This window comes from Atractosteus spatula, chromosome 12 (genome assembly GCF_055471065.1).
Source record: "Atractosteus spatula isolate fAtrSpa1 chromosome 12, fAtrSpa1.hap1, whole genome shotgun sequence".
Taxonomy (NCBI): Eukaryota; Metazoa; Chordata; class Actinopteri; order Semionotiformes; family Lepisosteidae; genus Atractosteus; species Atractosteus spatula.
This window is the reverse complement of record NC_142717.1, coordinates 16,868,212-16,892,499: the sequence shown is the minus strand read 5'-3', so window position 1 is coordinate 16,892,499 and position 24,288 is coordinate 16,868,212. Positions and strand designations below refer to the sequence as shown.

General features: G+C 38.7%; 1 protein-coding gene across 1 annotated transcript in view; it reads left to right on the top strand.

Annotated features, from left to right (window-relative positions):
- kiaa0319 (KIAA0319 ortholog) overlaps nt 1–24,219 on the top strand; it is a 56,442-nt gene extending 32,223 nt beyond the window's left edge. Inside the window, exons 15-20 of the mRNA XM_088929145.1 lie at nt 7,107–7,266; nt 12,052–12,188; nt 13,299–13,421; nt 14,442–14,532; nt 17,587–17,675; nt 19,591–24,219. Coding sequence (XP_088785271.1) covers nt 7,107–7,266; nt 12,052–12,188; nt 13,299–13,421; nt 14,442–14,532; nt 17,587–17,675; nt 19,591–19,769 — 779 coding nt within the window. The 3' untranslated portion in view covers nt 19,770–24,219. The remainder of the gene's footprint in view (nt 1–7,106; nt 7,267–12,051; nt 12,189–13,298; nt 13,422–14,441; nt 14,533–17,586; nt 17,676–19,590) is intronic.
- The last annotated feature ends 69 nt before the right edge of the window (nt 24,220–24,288 follow it).

Here is a 24,288-nt window from a genome sequence, read left to right as displayed (position 1 = left end):
TTACACGACTGTGTATGTCGCTTAAGCCACTCCTATTTGGCATTTTAGTTATGGAGGCGAGAAGACGCCCCCCCCCCCTCTCTCTGGGTGTCTGATTTGCCGCCATCTTTAACTGTTCGGTGTCCGAATCGGAGTAGCTACGCGTACGAAATAAAGTTAATCCCAACTACAAAACATATATTTTTGTGGTAAGAGGGCGCAAAACATCAGTATTTACTGCTATTAATTACTGTACGATTTATAGTTGAAATCTGAGCCTAGATATAAAGTTAGATATAAAGTTAAAATCTCGACAAAGCAATGTAGGAAATACAGAGAAAATAAATCCTTTCTGACATCTAAAATCAGTTTCGATCAAGGTCTCTAAAACGAACAAGAAAAAGAGGATTTTCGGAGGGCAATTACGCTGTGTTTATATAGAATAACTGATTTATGAGCAATCTAATTTCTTGTTCGTTTGAAACAGTGAAATGTCAGCTGCAAAAGATCGCACCAGAAACAGCACTCTCTCTGCTTGTCATAGACGTTCAGGAAAGGCTGAATGAAGTCATGTCAAGTACAATAATTCGGTGATCAATAATAACAGTTGTAGGACAGTATATAAGGAGGATAAGGATTTTGAAGTTGACTCGAAATCTGATAGGTAACCAGTGCAAGGACTTGAAAACAGGTGTAATGCATCCCTGATAGGATTCTTGCTGTCATATTCTGAACATATTGAAGATTGCTCAGTGTGGATTTAATTTCTCCAGATAACAGGATGTGCATTTATTCATTCTAGAAAAAAAGCCTTTCTTGATTTCTCTAGTTCTTAGTTTCTCTAGTTCCCTTTAAAATAAACTATTATTCCACAATGCAGAGTATTACATGGCCAGTATTTACACATGATATTTGTGATTTAAAGAAATTAACACAAGCAGCTTTTGGAGATTTAAGTGTTGGCTGAGTTATTGCAGGATAAAAGACTAGAGATGTTGGCAAGAAGAAGATAATTTGGGGAAAGCTGAGGAATACACTTATAACAAGAACACTTCCTAATGGGGTTAGGCATACTTTTGATGAAGATGATGAAGTTAACAGACTATATGTTTACATAGATACTGAAATAAGGATTGTATTTTAGATTATGTGTAGTTGCTGGCATTGAACTGTGTGTTGGATGCACATGAATTGAAGGAATGGGCAAACATAGCTGATGCGGATCCACAGAGCCAGCATATTAAGATGTTTATAATTAGAGGAAATTTGTTTAAATAACTAGGTATGGATACTGATGTGCAAGAGAGGTGGAAAGGCTGTTTCCTTAAACCAGCACTATAAAATATTTTATTCTCAGTGAGATGCTGCCATTTCATAGTGGGTTTCTAACACTGTGTATAGTTCCATCCACACAGTGCCTTTACTTCCATCCATTTCTAATCTCTTTATCCAGTACAGAGGATTTGGAGCCTATCCCAGTAAGCAACGGACACAAGGCAGAATACACCCTGGACATAGCGCCAGTCCATCACAGGACAGACAGACACAAATACACACACACCAGGGCCAGTTTTCCCATAAACCAATTAACTTACCAGTATGTTTTGGAGTGCGAGAGGGAGTCATATCACACATATGGAGAAAAACCATGTAACCCAGAGAGAACATGTAAACCCCACACACACAGGATGGCAGGAATTGAACCTAGGACCCCAGTGCTGCAAGATAGCAATGCTAACCACTTCGCCACCATTATAAATGGATGGATATCTTAGTTATCTTTCTAGTTCACAGGTTTGCATGCATAATTTAATTTTGAAAGCCACTGAGACATCAGGTACTACTGTTGTATTTATGAAAAAGAAACAAAACAAAAAACATACTAACAACTGTGCCATCCTACTCCTTAGTTAATACATTTTATTATTCATAAACAGTTAACATTGTTAGCAAAATATTTTGAATTATATTTAACCCTATTTTTTCTTTAGTTTTGTATTTAACTTATTATATGATAGTCAGACTTGATGTATATTTGAACAATGAAAATATATTTTTACAAGATTTTACATTAAGCACTTAAAATTCATATGGTTAATAATAGTAAACTGTAACATGCTGTAACAAGATCGGTTAAACTGCGAAGAAAATGCTTTCAGAGAAAATGTTTCAGGTGTGAAGAACATAGATCTCCAATGCAATTTCAACCAAACCTGTTCCCACACACCCTGCCCCCACTACCATTAGAATATACACAAAGCACTGAAATCTTTCGAGCTAATGATCAGGTGATCCGAGAGAGAGCGAGAGAAACACCAAGGGGTGCGGAACCAGGGAACTATTTACATGGAAAACGGGCGATCTCCCCAGACTGTCCGCCCGTTTCACTGTTACCTGGATACCTCTTTATTTAGAACTCACTAACACTGATTTTTAGTTTAGAAGGATTCAAGTAGGGTTTTAGATGAAAGGCAGCGACCTTAATCAAGCCCAAATCATAATTGAACCCATTCAGAGCCTACATTACATTTTAGCGTTTCATTCTGAGCAGAAGACCCTCACACCTGAAGAAGGCTTGCGTTTTCTCTCTTCTCTTTTAAGCATGTGTACAATGGGGGGGGGAGGTGTCTTTCGCTGGAAATCTCGCCTGCTTCTACTTTACGAGTACAACCCCCTCTCTGCCGGAGTGCTGGCTGTGACGAATTAAACCGCTTTCACAGGTTTCAATCACAGACCATGTGACATGGGAGTCAGGAAACTAACACACACCGCCACCGGATTTGATAACGCTATAAAAACGCTATAAAATAATGTGACTAGGCACAGAACAAGTTTACAGCACAGTACAATAATAAATGCTGACCATGACTTTAGAAGCATAAATTGCCTTACACTCAATTTAAACACAAGCTGTCTTTAGCCCTCTAAGCTGGTTCATACAGAAATGTAGAGATCCAGGCTCAGAACACACAGCTTCATTAGCGAATACATATGCAGGACAACTAGAGAAGACATTTTACAGAGGATGGATTTTTAGAAACATCCCATCAGTGACATCACTGAAGTCAACTCCTAGGTACTGTAACTGTCGTGTGGATAGTTTCACAAGAATCAGACAAAGGTTTAAGCATCGCTTGTTCTAGATAAAACTGCAAAAAAAAAACAACAACCCATAATGTACTTCTTTGCGGCTCTGTTTGCCCAAATCATATATTCACAACGTGAAATCTAGAAAATAATATTACGTAACCAAAATCTGCAATATGGAAACAGAACCTGTGTAATTGTTGATAGATGATGTACTCGTAACATTTTTTCAAGACGAACTACAACATTTAAAAAATGACTTGTATGTACTTGATATCTCTAATCAATCCACGGGTCCCAGCACAAAACGAAACTAAAACGCATACCGTTTCGCGCTTCTTATTAGTTGCTCAAAAGTAATTTGACCGTATGAAATGCATAATATAAACCTAGAAACATATACGTGAGCAGTACTTAAGCACTGTAGTATCGGTGTTAAGACATACCTCTCAAATACTGTAAATCAAGTTAAAAATATCTCAAGACCGATTCTGGTCATAATGAAACCATGTTTCGTGTATGTTTTCTTTAAAGTACCGAGACCAGCCATATACTGTATGTTTATGTTCCAAAATTAATATCGTTTATGGCCTTCACACGCGTTGCAGTATGCTCCTATTCTTTTTATGCTCAGCTACTAAGATTTCCCTTCAGTGGTAAAATTAGATATGAATATTCAATACTTAAACGGGCACAGTTAAGACATTAAATATACATATACATACTGTATACAGTACAGTTTTCATACGGTAATATGTTTATGTTCCTAAATCAATCTCTTTTATGAGCATGTGAAAGGCATGGTGAATCGATTCTCAAAAATTACTGTACTTTGCATGATTGGAAACAAATGCGTGATTGCGAAATGCTGTGGTGTTACTTTTACAAAGATGGTCAATGAAAAAAAGAATGTTGACCAGGGCAATACTTTGAGTTTACACTTACAGCTTGTCCAAGGTCATTCATTATTAATACTATTAGTAATATCTTCGTTAAAGACTTTGATGGCCACAGCTCAAACATGAGAGGTTGAGCTTTATTAGCTCCACCTTGCGGAAATTCCGGATACTATTATTTTGCTTGTCGTATTATAGGAGAATTTACGGTAACTCGCGGTATTTACCGGTAGCTTGCGGTAGACTGCGTACAGCGTACCGCAAAATAATGCGGTATCGCCCGCGCATTTTGAATGGCTGCATCTGTACCTAAAGAGACTCAACGCTGTAATTGCTGCCAAAGGTGGCCCTACCAAGTATTAACTCGAGGGGGGTGAATACCTATGCATTCAATTATTTTCTGTTTTTTTTATTTTTAATTTAGTAAAATGTCTGGATTTTTTTTTTCACTTTGACATTAGGAGTACTTTGTGCGATGAGTTGCAAAAATTCTCAGTTAAATACATCATGGTTCCATGCTGTAAAAGTCCAAAGGGGTGAATACTTTTGCAAGGCACTGTACATGTATGTTGTCAATGTCATCCGTTTGTGCAGCTGAGGTGAGATAAAGGAAGAGACCTCTCTCATCTTGCTCTTTACATTTCCTAATAAATGTAATTTAGGTTTCACCTGAACTAACATCACGGACTCTAGATTAGCGTACTGTTAGCCTGCTACAAACACTGTGCTGCTGTGGCCATCCTTGTAACACAACAGCACAATCTGAATACTTGGGGACCAACTTGGAAACAGTAGGCACCAGATGTTAAATTTTACTTATCTTTTACATCACTTGTGTCTTGTTTGCATGACATAAAGCTCTGGTTGACATCAAAGCTTTGGCTTTCCTGAAGCTAAATAGCAACAGGACAGAAATTTTATTGGTGCATAGAAAATGTCAGCAGGAAAAGCTCCGGTGCTTCACAGTAATGGCGGATGGCTTCCCCATTCACCCATCAGCCGTAGTCAGGAATCTGGTTGCACTGAGGAATCTGAGTTGCATTTGATCCCCCTCCTGTCATGTGAGCCCCACACAAGCAAGTTATAAGTTTTTTTCACCTTAGAAATTATTACACATTATACTATACCAGCTCCGTGAAGTTGGCCCCCCTGCAGACAGCACAAACGATGAAACCCACCTCATTCGTTAGTGCTACTTTTGTGCCGGTCTGTGCCATTTAAAAGTAGCGTTTGTGCTGCTTTCATTTCCGAGATATAGCGCCTTGTTTTTTCGGGGTCATGACGTCACTCAGCACCCCTACAACATCGTAGGGGAACCAGACCGGTCTCATTCATTAGTGCTACGTTTGTGCCGGTTTGTGCCGTTGAAAGTAACTTCCCAGCTTCTTTCTTTCGCGAGATATAGTGCCTTCTTTTTAGGGGTGTGATGTCACTCAGCCCCCCTACAACGTCGTAGGGGAACCGGACTGGTCTCAATCGTTAGTGCTGCGTTTGTGCCGGTTTGTGCTGTTGAAAGTAACTTCCCAGCTGCTTTCGTTCCTTAGGTATAACGTCTTCTTTTTCGGTGGGTGACGTCACTCTGCCCCCGTACAACATCGTAGGGGAACTGGACCGGTCTCAATCGTAACTTCACGGAGCTGATAGAGCTATCTCTATAATGTGTAATAATTTCTAAGGTGAAAAAAACTTATAACTTGTTCATGTGGGGCTCACATGATAGGAGGGGATCAAGTGCAACTCCCAGATTCCTGACTACGGCTGATGGGTGAATGGGGAAGCCATCCACCATTACTGTGAAGCGCCGGAGCTTTTCCTGCTGACATTTTCTGCGCACCAGTAAAATTTCTGTTCAAACACTACTTTCAATGGCACAAACCGGCACAAACGTAGCACTAATGAATGAGGTGGGTTTCATAATTTGTGCTGTGTGTAGGGGGGGCAACTTCACGGAGCTATTTCAGCTGAATGTCCAATGCGGAGTGCCTGATGCATTTATAACATCAAGGCTTAATTTCTGCAACTCTTTACTCTATGGGCTTCATAACACTCTTCTCAGTAAGTTGCAGTAGATGGGTTGGACATATGAGGGGCAACAGAAGTAACAAAGCACTTAACTATGATCTGCACTAACACTTTAAGGAGGAACAGGTAAAGGTTTATTCCATACTGAAAGGAAAAGCACAGCTGAAATGTTGTGTCTCTTTTCTTTTCCCTTTTGCATGGAATAAACCTTTATCTGTTCTTTGCAGCCTGTACAGGCTGACGCACCTACAGTACCTACTTGAACTTCTTAAACACTGTCACTGCACTTTCATGCCACCAGTGTCAATAACATTACAACAAAGTAACTTAAAATAAAATTTAAATTAGTAAATTCAAATATCATAATCATATGATCATACAGTATCATATAAGCCATTTTGGCCTACTCTGGTTTTGAAACATTCCCACTCTAAGAGGTATCAGCCTAGCTGTTTCATCTGCTGTCAGTCACAAGAAAATGACATAATTTATGCCAAACCGCAAAGAAGGCTGAATAATCTTAAATTCTTCACAAGTATTCACAGTCATGAATGACACATTACCACAGGCTGATTTCCTGTCATATTTGGTCAGTGTAAAAAATGATTCTGTAATAGGACCCATCAACAGTTTGCCTCCAGTGGCCTCCAGAGTAGCTTAACTGGGAAAAAGACGTTGCCCTAGCATAGGCTGGGTTCTTATTATCATAGCTTCAAACTTGAGTTATGTCACTAGTAAATTGTGGCCAGTATTTTCCAAGCAGCAAGGCACAATGATGAGTGCACAACGCCGCGAGTGAAACTGAGGGTGTTGTGGGAATTGTCACAGTTCTCAGGGACACATCAACCCTCCTGCAGCTTCTGGAGCACTTACAGACAAGTGGTGCTGTTTGTAGGGGACTAACCTCTCCTACAACTCTCACTGATCGTCCTATACAAGACCTGTCCTGTACAACTATCTGCCTACACTTGCTCATTCTCCCCCAAGAAAAATGTGAATGACACAATTGGCTGTTCCAGTTTGGTGGATATAACTAAAATAATTGGTGATTCTTTATTATGTGTATCCTTTGAAAATTCCTCATAAATGAACAGAATAGCCCTTGATGTGTTCTGCCTCTAGACCCCCACAGAAAGGACGAGGTGGAGCTGGAACTATATGTGGGTGTGAGCCAGCTGAGCCAACAGCAGAAGGACACTGTAGTGAGACAGCTGGCCGTGCTTCTCAATGTGCTGGACTCTGACATCATCATGCAGAAAGTGCAGGCACAGACTGAGCTCAGGTACACGTCAGACTGTATCAAGTCTTCACCAGATACTGCAGGTTCACATGATTCACTCTGTGCTTTACCTATGCATGTTGTCTTTCATCTGTTGCAGTCAATGAGGGGATGACAGGAGTCTGCAGTTAGGATTTGTTTCATTTTAAACCATCATGTCACATACAGTGCCTTTCGTTGTCTTGTACTCACCCCATTCCACCTCAGATCCCACATGGAGTGTGCTACAAAGCATTTCAGTAATACTTGTGGCAAAAAGTTTTTTGGTCAAATGAGAGAAAATTTAAATGATTTGGTCTAAATGTATTGATAACTTTTGCACCTGGGTGGTGTAATTTTCAGCCATTCTTTGAAAACGTGCTCGAACTTGGTCAAGTTAGCTGTGAATCATAGATGGGCAGTAATTTTAAGATACTGCCACCGATTTTCTACCAGATTCAAGACAGGACTATAACTAGACCACTCAAGGACATTCACTTTCGCTTTGTTAAGCCGACTCTTAAGCTTTGGAGCTTTGGCCTTGTGCTTTGGCCAATCATCCCTCTGAAAGGTGAATTTGAATTAAAGTTTTAGGTTTTTAGGAGACTAAATATGCTAGCAGGTCCATTCTCTCAACCTGCTGAGTATGCTTCCTAGATAAAGGTATAATTCAAGGGAGAAGCCCCAGTCAAAGAGATATTATCATTAATACCATCCAGTTTCAATTTAAAGAATAAATACCCAAAACTATTGTCTACAATAAAATCATTGTTTACTGCAGCCTTTATGATATATATACTCAGTATTAAATAAGGCTAAGTATAGAATAACATTCTCTACTCTAGGTGTTTTGGTGGAGATAGTAAGACTATGTAGATCAATCTATCTCAGTGGTCTCAAATTGTTTGGACCAAGTACCACCCCTGATCAAAATAAAGCATCCAAGTACCACCTACAAGTCATCTTCTCATTGGAACCACAGAAAAGCTCAATGACCAAATGAGTGTGTGTGCACACACATATAATAAAAATAGCACTGAGCACTTACCATTTCAGTGAGGGGGTGAACCTGTTTAGTCAAGCAAAGCCTTGCAATGTCGGACGAGGGCAGTGAGCTTCAAACGCAGATCTGGTTCAGCATCCATTTTCTTCTGGTACTTTGTCTTGATTGCAGTGAGAGCAGAGAAGCCTTTCTCACAAAGGTACGTAGTAGCAAAAGGCATCAAAAACGGCGCAACCTTTAATGAGAGGGCTGTGTATGTCTTTGGAACCAGAACTCCAACAGTGACTGTCGTTTCAATTCTGACATCAAAGTTGCATCAGATTATAACTCGAGCAACTTCTCTTGTTCAGCACAGGTCAGATCCTTGGGTATTCCTGACATCAACAGTAAAGGAGTTCCTGATCCACTCTGTTGTTGCCTCAACTGGAAAATACTCCAGTTTCACTCTAGCACCATCTGTACAAACTCCAAAGTATTTTTCTCAGTCGATGCCATTCTCTTCGATAAATTCATTCAGAAGCTGAAATATGTGCTCTCCTGTAGTTCTTGTTGGTAGCAGCTTACAGATCAAAAAGTCCTCATGGGACATGTCCTCAAACTCATATCTAATGTAAATCAACGACACCTACAGACTCATCTAATTGCAGTGAACAGCATCTGCTCATCTTAACGCACTCTATCAACGTACATTTGACATCACCTGCCATATAAAAAATTCTACGAGTGACTGTGTCATTTGAAGCGGGCAGCAGGTCAAGCTGTTTAGCAGCTTTTTCTCTACACATAATATGTGTCAGTTCTTTTGCCAACGGTAAACAAAGTTCTTCACCAATAGTTTGGGGCTTACCTGCTTTAGCAATCCGCAAACTTGCATTTTTCCCCGTTTTCCCGCAAAGGACAGTCAGGAGTCCGTCTCAGAAGTTAAAAGAACTTTTTGTTTCATGCGCATAGGTGCGAAACACGGAGATGCTCGGTGTATTTTTCTCAAAACCTAGAACAGACCTTACATATTTTTCTGTTATCTATCTTTCCTGTGCTTACATCATTGGCAGTGTCCCAAAATCACGCACATTCTCCTGCCTCCCTATTTGCTAAAGATAACTCCTTTTAATACAATTGGTCACATAGGTTTGTAGCACGCATTCCTATACAATGGTATACAATTACATAGTAGCTCTTGTGTCCACTATTAGCGCTCACTGTATCGTTGCATTTAAGTACGTAGGCTGCATATTTGACATATAAACTAATTTTATTAAATAGAAAATATGAAAACCCATCCCAATTTTTCAGTGCACACAACAAATTTCAAGGGTCATCTAGCGTACCACCTTGGGGTGCTCCACGTCCCACATTTTGAGAACCACGGATCTCTAATCTATCTAATTGGCTCCTTGTTTTTTACGACTTCACTATAGTGATGATGCTCAGTTTTTAATTTAATCCTGCATGGAGTATGAACACAAAGCACAAGACTGTCCTTATGAGAAGGAGAGCAGAAAGAAGATGCTGCTGGGAACGAGAGATGTAACACAAGCGTGTGGATTGGAAGATGATGAGACCTTAGGTCCCAGTGAGCTCTGAAGAGAAGAAATATAGTAAAAATAGTGAGCCAGATGGGTTCTACTACGAAAAGAAATCCTCAGCTATGAACTGGGGCTCAACCCAGATAAGTAAGAATAATATGGACTTGAGTAAACTACTTCAAGAGAAGAAGATCAAAAGCCTTCAGGCTGGGCTCATGCAGTTACAGGAGTACCTGAGAGCAGCAGACTGAGGCAGAGAAGGAAAAACTGGCCTATGAGCTGGCCAGCAACATTTTGGGAAAGTTAGCTCTGATAGATGATTAGCAAGATTCAAGATTTATTTGCCATATACAACAAGTGTATTGGAATGCTTACTCGTTCAGTTGTACCTGAACGAGTAACATTAGAGAAAAAAAGTAGGCACAAATGACAAACAGACATCATCTGGATGTCATCTGGAAGCTAAAATCTTTCAGTGATAGAAGAGCTGGAGAAGGAGCAGATCAGCGTGGAGATAGTCAATGACAGGCCGAACAACTAAACAATGAATTGCAGACTAAGCAAAGCACATCAGAAGACCAGGAGGCCACAACAGCAACTGGAGATCAATTTGGAGAAGCTTGAAGACAGGGTCTGAGTAGTAGAAGAGGTTACTGGCTGGAAAGTCCTGAATGATCTTCTAGAAACTAATTTAGGTTTCACTAACAGCATGGGCTCTAGATTAGCTTACAAAAGAAGCAGGAGTGGTGTGTAAAGATGGCTAACCTTCAGAGCAAATTAGAATTAACCAGACTAGAAAGTGAGAATGAGAGGGAGGTGTTGCTTTTAAAGCAAGAGCAACTGAGTAGAGCACTGGAACAGATAAAGGACAGAGAAGCACAACTGAAGGTTGTCCATTCCTATGGTTTTCCATTCTGTGAAATTACAAAATGTTGCATACACAATTTTTTTAAACCTAAAATTTTATTAAAAACCCGAATGCTCAAACTGAAGACTTCTCGGGGAAAGACAGTATACAGTAAATGTCAGCAAAAATTAAGATAACTGAAATATGTTAATTGTGTATTTAGACTTGTGAACTCAATATTTGACGGAGGCACCTTTTGGCAGCAGAAATAATTTTGACTAAATGTCTACCAACTTTTGCACACAAGATTGGTGCAATTTTTTGCCCATTCCTCTTTGCAGATTTTTTAAGCTCTCTCAGGTCACTTGGGGTTTGCTTGTGGGCAGCTTATGGACAACAGTCATCAAGTATTTGAACAGATGTCCCTTTCTTATTCTTAAGCCATTCCATTGTAGCTTTAGATGTTTGCAGAAAAGTATTTTCCCAATTTTAGATCTGAAGTAGGTTTTTCTCTTAAATTTACCAGTAATTTTCTCAATCTGTTGATCCTTTCAGTCTTGACAATCTTTCCAGTCCCTGTTGATGAGTAGCAGAACTATAACATAATGCTCCCACCACTATGCTTGACAGAAGAATGTTGTTGACTAAGTGCTATTGGGTTTTGCACTTTTCTTTTTGACCAAAATGGAACAATTTTTTTATTTTCTGATAGTAAAACCTTTTGCCACAGATTTTTAGAATCACGTCGGTGCTTTGTTGTAAACCACATGAGGGATCTGAGATGCTTTTTCAGTTCCATACAAGCCTGTTTGTGGAGTGACAGGAATATTTTTAACCCATGAATACTTTCTCCCATCTCATTACTGAACACTGCCTTTTCTCCTTACCTGGTTGCACAGTTTGGTGGGATAGAATGATTTAGGCAGTAACAGGGTACCTTCCATTTCTTAAAAAATAAATTTCTTAAATAAATCACCATGCTAAAAGTGGATCTAAGGATATTTGAAATGTTTTTCTACCCTTTTCCTGTTCTGTGCCTTTGTACAACCTTATCCCTGAGTTCTTTTGAAAGCTCCTTGAAAATGTGAACAACTACAATGGAATACACAATGGTGTCCACTCAACAAATTCTGGATCTTTTTTTATTTTAAATTTATATTTGCCACAGCCAAGTGTTTGGGTACTTACAATACCAAGATGTTCCCATTATTCTTTCATATTTCTTAAATATATACTTATTTTTTCTGTTTTTAATGTGTGGTGAAGATTGTTTATATTACAAATATGAATTGCAAAAATTAATTAACTTCAAAGTGTCATGACTGCCTGCTTTAAAGCAATGTGCAAGGGTCTGAAACTTGTGCAAGGCACTGAAGGCTTTGAGTTATGTTTAAGTGTTTAAGTAACCCTGCTTCTCGGGTGTCGCTGTTCAGCACAGTGCTGTCGTTTTACGTGCGGGGCAGAGAAGGCATCCTGCAGGGCCCCCAGTTAACACGCACACTGCGAGGCCTGCTCCTAAAGGAGAAGTCTGACTTCCTGCTGTTCCGGGTCCTGAGGGTGGATACAGCTGGTGAGCCACACACCGCACTCCTGCGGCTATTTCACATACAGTAGGAGCCTTAACTAGGACCAACTGTAACTACTCCAGGCTCTAAGACTAGTTCATATTTTATAACAGTGATCATTCGGTTTTCTAAATAAGAAGACTTAATTGTATTGTAGCCAGCAGCCATATCACCCTGCAACTCACAACTGCCAACCCACTGAAGTGAAGCAGGTGTGAGCCTGGTCAGTACCTGGATGGGAGACCTCCTGGGAAAACCTAAGGTTGCTGCTGGAAGAGGTATTAGTGTGGCCAGCAGGGGGCACTCTCCCTGCTGCCTATGTGGGTCCTAATGCCCCAGAATAGGGATGGGGACACTGTACTGTAAAAAAAAAAGGTGCTGTCCTTCGGATGAGATGTAAAACAGAGGTTCTGACTCTCTGTGTTCATTAAAAATCCCAGGGTGTTCCTCAAAAAGAGTAGGGGTGTAACCCTGGTGTCCTGGCCAATTTTCCCATTGGCCCTTACCAATCATGGCCTCCTAATAATCCCCATCTATGAATTGGCTTCATTACTCTGTTCTCCTCCCCACTGATAGCTGATGTGTGGTGAGTGTTCTGGCGCACTATGGCTGCCGTCGCATCACCCAGTTTGGGCTGCACATTGGTGGTGGTGGAGGGGAGTCCCCATTACCTGTAAAGCACTTTGAGTGGAGTGTCCAGAAAAACACTATATAAGTGTAAGAAATTATAATTATTATTATTACAAGAAGATGGTGCATTCTGAAATTATATTCACTGAGCCAGATCATATCTTTGCTTTGCCCAATGAGGAAGAAGATTTTGGGGTAAAAAAAGCTAGAGATATTTAGTCACGTTTTTTTAGCAGCAGTTTTTATTCTTATCTGGAATGTAGATAAAGAAACTCTCCTAGATAAGATCAGCAATCTTACGTGAAGAACTACAGGCCATGAAGATGCTTTAAAGGTCTAGATTTTATTGAAAGAAAAAAACTAAATTGGTGCAATGGAGGAGCAAGGTATTGTCAAGCTTGAAATAATTGGTAAAGAGTGTATATTCAAGATTTGTCATAATAAGGCAACAAGAAAAACAGCTGTGTTGATGTGTGATCTTGCAGTGTGTCTGCTGCGCTGTTCTGAGCATGGACAGTGTGATCCCATCACCAAGCACTGCGTCTGCGACCCCTTCTGGGTGGAGAATCCAGTTCACCGGTACTTCAATGATGGAGAGAGCAACTGTGGTGAGTTCTGAGTTCTCTGTTTCTGTGGTGGGTTCTGTGAAGGATCTGTGAAGTCTGTAAAAGCAGACTGCAGTGCAGAACAGTTAAGCTCTGTTACAGCTTAAAAAAAGATAAATGACAAGCACATTCCTGAAGTCTAGAGAGGTATGGCAAAGTGAGATACAAGCCTTTGGAACCCAGGGCAATGTAAAATAAATGCATGTGGTATACAATAGTAAAATAAAAGATTCTGTTCAAATTGAGCGTGATAACTCTCTATAAGGATTAACATCCTCAAGGATAAGCCTCCAACAAAAACACGTCCTTTTAATTGTCTCCCACTTTATATTCTCTCTTAAATATAAAGTTTTTGTCTTTTTTATACATACAAAGAAAACATGTTTCCCAGCCTTGAGCAGGATTTCCCAAGCAATGGTGCACAATTGGCTCAACACCACCAGTGGCAGGGTTGGAGGGTTGGGGTTTTTCAGGCAGTGCTCGCTCTGCTCAGTGAAATAGCCATCCTTCTGATGTCCTGGCACCCTGCAGGCGAGCAGTGACATCTTTAAGCAACATGCCAAACCTCCAATTGTCACTGTACAGTTTGCACCATATCATAGGATGAATGGCTTGAAATGAGAGCAGATGAAAGGAGCCTGTCTCCCCTTCTTCATTTTCCTTAAGTGGGTACAGGAGTCATTGCTGTGAGTTGAGACGAAGTGTTTCCAAATTTTGCGGGCATAAAAAAATAATTGGAAACGAAAGACATGTTCCATGTAAAATGATGACTTTTGTTTTGATTTAATTTATTTCATGTTAATTTCATACAAGACAGGGCCAGTTTACCTAAAGATCATAGCTCACCTTAAATGTTAATTTATCTCAAAGTGCCCAATTAATGTAGGGCCCATTAGGTTAATTGAAGAATCCTGCTCTGTTGGAAACAAATACTAAATTATTTGCAAAGGATGAACACTGTGAGACAAAACAAAGTGTTGTTCAGACCTTGAGTATCATGTTCTCTCTCTTCCTGGTGTGCAGAGTGGAGCGTGTTGTATGTCATCATCACCTCATTCGTGATGGTTATCCTCATCATGGGCCTGAGCTGGGCCTGTGTCTGCTGCTGTAAAAGGTACCCATCTCTTTTCCAATCTTCTTGATTTGTGGGGCCTTAAAAAGTTGTCTTGAGGCTGATCGAGGGTTATGTGCCTGATAAAGAGATGTCACTTAATTATTGAATACACAAATGTTTACATTTGCAAATATTTGTTCTTAAAGAGAAGGACAATGCTGCTAATAAACTCAAATATGAGAATGCTGTGTCTTGAAAAAGTACCGCCCCCTTACCTTTTTCCACACTTAAGAATCTCACAGCCTGGAATTTTATTTTTTTTAGAATGGGAATTTTTATTTGTGTGTCACACACTGATCTTCAGAGAGTACCCCCATAAAAGAAAAATAATAGTAAACCATAAATGAATTAAAAATAAAAACCTGAGTATTCATCTTCCTTTGTGATTACTTAGTTGAACCACTACCAGCTATTGCAGCCAGTAGTCTTTTTGGATTTTACACCGATATGGAACAATATTTACCCTATTCCTACTTGCAAATTTGCTCAAATTGGGTCAGGTTAGTTGGGGAGAGGCAATGGACAGCAATTTTTATGTCTTGCCTCAGATTTTCGATGGGATTATAGTCAGGACTGACTGGGACATTCAAGGGCAACTATTTTCTTCATGTAAGCCACTGCAGTATTGCTCTTGCAGAGTGCTTTGGATCATTGTCCTATCACAAGATAAACCTCCTCCCCAGATTGAGCTTTTTGGCAGAGGGCAGCAGGTTTTTGTCTAGGATTTGTCTGTGATATGCACCGTTCATCTTCCCATTGATCCTGGCAAGACTGCCAGTCCCTGCCGCTGAGAGCATCCTCATAACATGCTACCACTGCCATACGTTAAGGTGGGGATGGTGTTACCTGGCTGGTGTGTAGTGTTTGACTTGTGCCATAAATACTGTTTAGCATTCAGGCCAGAAAGTTTCACTTTAGTCTCGTCAGACCACAAGAATTTTTGCTACATCTCTTCTGTATCTGCTAGATACATCTCTGCTGTATCTGCTGTATCTGCTAGATGGCATTTTACAGCCCTCCCATAAAAGCCCTTTTAGTGGAATGCCCTGGAGATTGTTGACCCATGTACATTATCTTCCATCGCTGACTTCTGTAGCCCTTTCAATGACACAGTTGGCCTTGCAGTAGCGTCCCTGATAATAGTGCCCTTCTTGTCTGTTAACTAAGTTTAGTGGGGCGGCCTGATCTAGGCGGAATGGCTGTAGTTTAATACTTCTTCCACTTCTGTCCAGTGGACTGCACTGACCTCCCAGGGATGTTCAGTGCCTTGGCAATGGTCTTGTTTTGTGCCTTTCTATAACCACATCTCTGACTTGTTCGGAATGCTCTTTCTTCTTCATTTTGAGTCGTTTTTTTTTAAAGTCTCCACCATGCTGTAGGACCTCATAGAGAGAGAGGTATTTATATTTACAAAAGTATTGACAACAGGTGATCCACTAAATTCTTACACAAATGGAGTCAACCAACAAATTGTGTGACTTTTAAAGTAATGTATTGCACCTGTGCAAAATTGAGCTTGCAATTACAAGGGGTATAAATACTTTTTAAATATAATCATTTCTGTTTTTCATTTTTAGTAAATTGTGGAAATGTTTTGGAACATTTACTTTATTTTGACATGGTACTCGGTACTTTGTGCCGAAAAATTCTACTTTAGTCTATTTCAAATTCGGAATCTGCAGCAACATAATGTGAAAAATGTGTATATCCCATGTGGCTAAGATCTTCCTACTTACAAAACACACTAGTTGCACAAGTTGCCTATTAAGTTGTTACCAGTCAGCTTTCTTCTTATTTTCAGCATTATTACACAATACAGCGATACATGTGAGAGAGTACTCCTGCCAGCAGAGGGCATTGTTCCATAAACAATGGAACAATGGAAACAACAAACTGGACATAATGGAACAAGTAAAGGTTTATTCCATGCTGGAAACAGAAGTAAAGAAACACAACTTTTTTAGCTGTGTGACGCAGCTGACCAGACATAATGACTAGTAGTAAATATCCATACTCGTAATAAATTGTTAAATAAAGTTCATTTATTCCTTGAAAACTGCTGGTTAATTCCCATTACTCCCATTTTGTAATCTCCTTTTGGTTCCACAACTCAAAAACTGTTCACTCAAGTGCCTAAATATGAAAAAAATAACATTCCTAATTATTTGAATAACATGCTTGAAGTAATTAGCCGAGACATAAGCAATAGGGAGGACAACAATAACACTCCTGGTCATTTACAGTACAGTAGTTACATTGTTACAGTAGTTAGCTAATGCATATACATTTGGATATTTATCCTGTACTGTATGCACTTAGCACACACAAGCCATTATTAGAAAAGTTAAAATGTAAATTCATCTTAGAAGGTACTAGATGCTTAAAACAATGCTTTATGAGAGTCCTTCTCTTAAGAGTGAAAATCTGCCTGTTAAATGAAAAAACAGGAATGACGACATCTCGTATAAACGAAAGGTCATATAGCAAGGCATTATTATGGTAGTAAATATTAATACAGTAATGTGTAACACACTTGCTGGTTTTCCCTATGAGCTAGCAGGTTGCTTGATTGGAACCTTTTATTAGTTTATCTAATCCAAAATACTTATGAAACTTAATCATTTCAAATGGCATACTCCCACATGTTGAAGAACTGAAAACAACACATTCAGATTGATCCTGTTTTAAGATCAATTATTTGCTTATATAACTGAAAGCTCAACTGAAAGAAAAACCAGCAAGTATGAGTCCCCTAGGTTATTTTTTGTGTAGCACCGCCTGAAAATACACTGGTATTTAAAACTAAATTTGTTGTATGTTTCTTTAGTAAGCAATGTGAGCTATTAAGTTTGATGAAAATTTGACTATCTAAAAAGTATTAGAAGATAAAAACTAAATTTGCATCCCTGAAGGCCTTCATCATGTTCTTAGGTCTTAACTGACAAGGAATTACTTCCTTAAAGTGAACTGCATGGCAAGAAGTGGTCAAATGTTGTAATACTCTTTTTGAAATTCTCAAAAAAATTAATAATGTTGCTCTTAAATTTGGATCAGGAGACGAACTAAAGTAAGGAAGAAAACCAAATACACAATTCTGGATAACATCGACGAGCAGGAGAGGATGGTGCTGAGGCCCAAATACAGTGAGTTTGGGAAACATTTAGCTTCATTTCTGTCATTTCCTGACAAGTAAATACTGTCACTTAGTTCATGCTTAATTAATCCACTTGGGTGGATGCTGCACATTGGTGGTGGTGGAGGGGAGTCCTCATTACCTGTAAAGTGCTTTGAGTGGAGTGTCCAGAAAAGCACTATATAAGTGTAAGCAATTAATTAGCGTGAGTCGGTGATGCAGTACAGCAAATATCTCTAATTTTGAAGGCAGACTGGGGCTGTGTGTTAATTAATGGAAGATAAATGGCAAATGTAAATACATGGAATTATGTCGAAATTAATCACACAAACGCTTTTTTCCAGTTCTGGACTGGGGTGTTTGCTATGGGAGTTTGCATGTGCTCTCCATGTTTCCGTGCATTTTTACCAGATGCTCCACTTTCCTCCCAGCTTCCCATAATGATCCCTGTGTGCCCTGCAATGTACTGAAATGTACTTGTATCCCAGTTTAGAAGTGGTCCCCCCTTGCACACTATGTAGGAAGGCTCTGAGCTGTTGCCACACTTACCAGAAATAGGTGGCTTTCTGATAATAAATGCATGGATGGAAAAGCTTATATACAACAATGGCTATGCTTTGAATGTCATAAAAGTACATACTATTATAATGTTGTTGTAACTAGGGGGTAATATAGTTAAGCAATGTTTGCACTTTCCAGCTAGACTGCCCTTCTCACAAAGTTTGGAGCAAAGTGTCTTTGGCAGTATTTACCTACAGTATCTTTCTGTAGATTAAGAGGCAAGTAAACATGTGAGAGGACACAGATGATCAAAGAGTGATCCAAAAAATTTACTCCTGTCAATGAATTTAACAGTAAATCATTAATAACATCATTTAAAAAATAAACATTCAGCATTGCTGGACCATTCCCTAGGAAGTTATTGTGCCAGTCTCCATAGGAGAAAATGGACAGCAGCATAAACAGAGAACAAAGAACGGGGCGGAGTCAGAAGAGATGAAAGGTGTGAAAGCGCATTTTCTTAATCAGGCTGGGAACCAGATTCTGTCCAGGTAATCTAAAGGCTGAAAAGAATACAGGAAATTCATACAAGACAGTTTGGTGTCTTTGTTGTATTATGTGAAATCCTCAAGATAGAAAACTCTCTATTTTAGTGTTGTGTTGTGAGACTGAAATTGATTCCCATTCGCCTCCATGTTTACAATGTTTCCACGTCTATATGACATATTTATGTGTTTAGGTTTGGGCCTGATTTCATACTCTATCGTCTGAGCCATTTAGAGCACATTTATTTAGTGCTGGAGAATTAAAACACACATTTAACGAAAATCCTGGTTATTTCTGCAAAATATATTTTGTTACATTATTGACTAAATGCTAGTATCCATCCATCTATTTTCCATCTGCTTGATCCAATAAAGAGTCATGGGGGAACCAGAGCTTATATCAGGCAAGCAAAGGACTCAAGGCAGGATACACTCTGGAAGGAACGCCAGTCCATTGCAGGGCACACACAGACACAAACACACATACCATGGTCAGTTTTCCCAGAAGTCAATTAACCTACTAGCTTGTCTTTGGAAAAATTGAGACCTGGCAGAAACCCACATGAACACGAGCAGAACATACAAACACAATTATAGCACCCCAGGAATTGGGCCCAGGGCCCAAACTCTGCAAGGCAGCAATGCTAAAAACTGTGCCACCGTGCCGCCCAAATGTCACTATCAGTTTAGAAAATGTCTAACATTGTAGTAATTTAATTTCCCTTTGTGATGAAATGTTTCCAACTTTTAAAAATCACTTCTTTTTGAAAAGTGACCACTTACCCCAAACAATTGTATTTGAGAACTGAGAGGGTTATTTTGGTCCCCAAATTTAATCTAGACTTAAAGAACAGTTGAGGATATTTTTGTCATTCCCAGACATAAAACACAGGAGCACAGAGCATAACTCCAGCCTGATGATCTCAGAATCGGAGTTTGAAAGCGAGCAGGACACGATCTTTACTCGGGAAAAGGTTGACAAGGAGAAGACGAAGAACAGTTCCAATGGCTCTGCTCAGAACGGAGATGTCTTCAGTTTCCATCCTGAGGACAGATGAACTCTTGAGGAGCTTGAAATACCTGGCAAACAGAGGAGATCCTGATATACAGTGACTTTTATTTAAATGCCAACCTTGAGGCATGCTTTCTGAATGTTTAAACATGGTTCCCTCCTAGCTGATGGGATGAACAAGAAGTGCAGGAACAAGCAGGAATCTGCCTCAGTTTGGTCAAAAAAAGGTTCATTTTAGCATGAGCCTTCAAACTCTGATCATGTGTAGAAAAAAAGACAGGTGAATGTAGATAATTATTTATATAATTACTTGTTGTTTTTGATTCCATGTTTTAAAAAAACTTATATTTGGAAAATGCAGTCTTCAAGAGGCTTAATGCTACATTAAGTTTAATCCTTTCTTAGCTCTACATTATACAGGTTTTATTCCCTCCCTAGCAGTAAGCTACGTTATTTTGACATCTATGAATAACACTGCAATTTCATAATGATGCAAACAAGACTTGAGCACCTATTGCCTCACATTCAATCATTTTGGAGCTTTAGTGTTTGTACTCCTATAGTACATGAGTAGCACATTCTATTGATTTTATTGATAAAGGGTGTAAATTTCTACCATTCGACAATTCAGAAATCACAACAAAATGTTGTTCACTGGCCAAAACATGTGATTACACCTCAATAATAATTATCAAGGCATCACATCAACTGCTTTTTGAAAGGGTGAAAGTTAGTTTTAGCTATATTTTCGGACTCACCAAGAACAGGTGTCATGTGCAAATAATATAATTTCATTATATAAAATTATATATAATGAAATATATATTTCATTATAAAATATATAAAGGGGAAGTCTACATTGAAAACTTTTGTGCATGGCATTTCTGAAATATAATTCCATGAAAAAATTCCATGAAATATAATTTAATGGTTCAATCAAGATGCCGCCAACCAGGGGGAGACAGTGTTTGCTCTGTTTTTTTGTCTGAATAGAAAGCAATTCCTGTTACAAGTGATAAATCTTTAAACTTGGGGACAGCTACTGAAGGAGAATAGATTATAGCCTTCACGAGTATGAAGAAAAGTGCAGCACTCTATGCAGTTGGAATGAATATGCCTTATCAATTGAAAGTGCTTGTTTTACATTTCTAAAGGACTCAATATTGGCAAGGGCCACATAATGGCAAACACCTGTCTGTTGGCATGCATTGCTTTTCATATAAATATTAATGAAGGAATGTTTTACTCTTATATTACTTGATCCTTAAAATGTATAAATATATTGTTTTTGTATTTTGTATTCAAAATTCTGTTATTCAAACAAGACTGAACACACAGAGTGAGGTTTTTACAGAATGTACTCCTGGGTTGCAGCATACAAAAACAGTTTAGTCCTAAAGATTCTCAGTTTGTGCTAAACAGATAAGCAAGAAGCCAAAATGGCATCTGTTGGAATCTTTCATGAAACACACCAGCTGCCAGTCTGTGGGATCTGTAAAAAAATTTAGTCTTGGGAAGGTCACAAACTGCTTTATAAATGTGGCATTCCGTGCTTTCCCAAATAGGTCTGAAAACCTTCCAAGATGTAGGATGTTTAGTCTTTCAGGATTCTGAATTTTAAAGCTCTACGTAGCAGGGACATTTTTTTAAATACTGTTTAAAATTACCTGAGTAAAATTTAAACTCAGTGCTTTAAGTGGATTAAGAGTTTGCTACTAGCTACTGACTACCAGTAATTAGCTTAAAGGTTCAAATTACAATATATTTGACAATCTAAGTGGTATAGAAACTGAGCTTTTTTCTTGACTAAAATACAAATTAAACATGCTAGTAGAATTAGTTTTTAGAAAATACAGTTAATCCCAACAAATAATTCTCACCATGTATCCCAGGTGTTCTTAGCTCCAGCTTATGGTGTTTAGCATCTCATTCCAACTGTATGCTTTATAACCTAACTGAACTGAAGAAGTTTAACAGTGCTTCCAGGTGTTAACTTCAAGATACCTGTAAAACACCTGGATCGCAGTATGTGAGACAGAGTTGAGCACCACTGCTGCATTACTTTGCCAGAATGGCATCTGTTGGAACACATGATCTTGTAAAACTGTTTGCACTGTTTTGTGACATTTTAGTGTTTTGAGAAACTGTTTTTGGCATTTTGACATTGGATTTTATTAATTATATGATCCCTTTTAGTATTTATATCAACTGCTGTTTGAAATGTATTCATTGACTTCCTGCTGGTCACTATGGGCTTCAGGTTATTTCTAACTATAGTTGTTCCCTCTATTTCTGACCATGTCTCTGTCTTTTTATCATTTTTAAAAGTCAGTCTGGTTTTCAGGATATCATGTTTCTTTACAGCCTCAATACAGGTAATATTTGGTATGCAATATTACCTTTTACTGTTTAGTGACTTGGGAATTCTAGAAAATATTTTGCTGAGTTTTTTAAAAATTAGACATTGCAATGTTACATCTAAAATATAATAGACTCCAGAGAATAAAACTGATGCGAGATCAACACAAGTCCTGATACCTTAATGGCAAAACTGCCTACAAATGGAGTTCCCAGTCTTGGGTCTTGTGAGTCTGTCTCTTTCAGGGACAACCCAGCTGGTCACTTAAGTCAGAGGTTCCCAATCCAGAGGACCACAAACCTGATGGTTTTTATTCTAGCCAAGCCCTCAGTAACGCAACTGAACCCTTGTTTTCAGCTCTTTATCACACTGGAAGTTGCATTTTAATTACTGCCATGTCATAAGTATAATAGGACTCTATTTGTTGAATATCTTTTGGAGTTTTAGAGACCTATAAAATCTGACAGCACCTTGCCCTGTGCACCTACAACTTAAAGAAAGGGTGAAGTCCTGGTCCTGGAGGTCTGTGTCTGCAAGTTTTCAAGGTTTAGTTTAGCTCATCAAGAGCTAAGTTGTAAGGAAAACGTGCAGGCACACTCTTGGCCTAGACAGGGCTTCCCATGACACACACCTTCTGGTTTTTGTTTCCAGCTAAGCTCGACTTAATTGAATCCACAATTAACTATCCAAATTAATTAACAACTGAACATTTGGGTTTTTTTCTACTCAAAAGGGCTGAGATCATATGATAATTCTTAAATGCAATAGTGAGAAGGCAACCACTAACATTAAGTTAAAGAATTTGCATTATTTCTATTACGTCAATAAGCAATTAAGAGTTGTTACCTGAAGCTCAGCTGGATCAAAAGTCGGTAAGTGTGTTGGCCTCAGACACGCGTTCCCAGTGGGGTTCATAATTACAATTAACAATGAAACCACTGTTGACTCATGTGGAACATAAGTAATTGGACTTCTCAACACAGAGTCATTTTTATTGGAAGCATTTGATCTGCATCTGGACATCATTAGTTGCCTACTAAGAGTGTTTATATAGAAATAAGACAGTGATTGCTTAATAATCAAGTTGAGGAAAAGATGTTTGCTACTGTACATATCATTACAAAAAACACAGGCAGCGGAGCATATTTGAAGCCAAGGACTGAGTGCTGAAACAGAATGAAAAAATCTTGTCAAGCAAAACCATGGCTGAGAAGCAGTTATCTAGCTTCACCAATATCAACATTATCCAGCATTTATCATTGGCAGCTGAAAGATACTGTATTTTGTCTAGCAAATCTTACCCTTTTCAGTCTGCAGTCAATTTCAGATACAGCATTTATTGTGTGTATGGATGTTAAATGTTTTCATCTTACTAGTGTGGAACGTTTTAATAATATGAATAATGTAAAGGAAACTGTCATTATTATATAACTAATTCTCTCTTTAACTATTAATGACAAAAGAAAAAATGCTTCTCTTTTGATGCCTATAACTGCAGCAAATCATGTGGCAACTGAACATCAACTTCAATCAAGCTTTTTGTATAAGGTTGTGATTACCCTGGTTGCTGTTAATTATGGATAATCAACCAATACAGGAAGAATTGTGTCAAAAATATAGTACCTTATGTCTCATGACATGGTTCTTTCATGAACATAATCTTGAAATTAAGTGCACCAACTAAATTGTCTTCTTGTTTATGTTGTATCAGTTAACTGAACTAAGCTGTTAAATATCCATCACACTTTGCACATGCAGTGCTACAAACATCTTGACACTGAGACAGCCAATTTGCACTACCACCCCATGGTTGAGAGCAGGATCTCAGGGTCTTTCTTCATGTTTTCATTCTACCTGTGAATTTAATGAATTAATGGTCTAATTGAAGTTGTCTTCAGTTCTTTAACTGTTGATCTTATCTATGAACCGAGTAGAGCTCATGATCTCTGTTTTCGATACAATAACAAAGATACAGTAGCCTTTTTATGCATGTCTGAATTCCCAGAGAATCCGAGAATGAGTGCTAAATAATGTCTCCACCACACTGAGGCTTATTAATAATTGGTAATGTTCACTGCCATTTTGTCCAGTGAAGAAATTAAACTTTTGACAGCTGTTACAGCAGAACACAAGCTGTTAGAATATTAAACTGTGCACAACAACCACCTTGCTTCTCAGTGTATGTGTGAAACTTTGTTCTCAACAT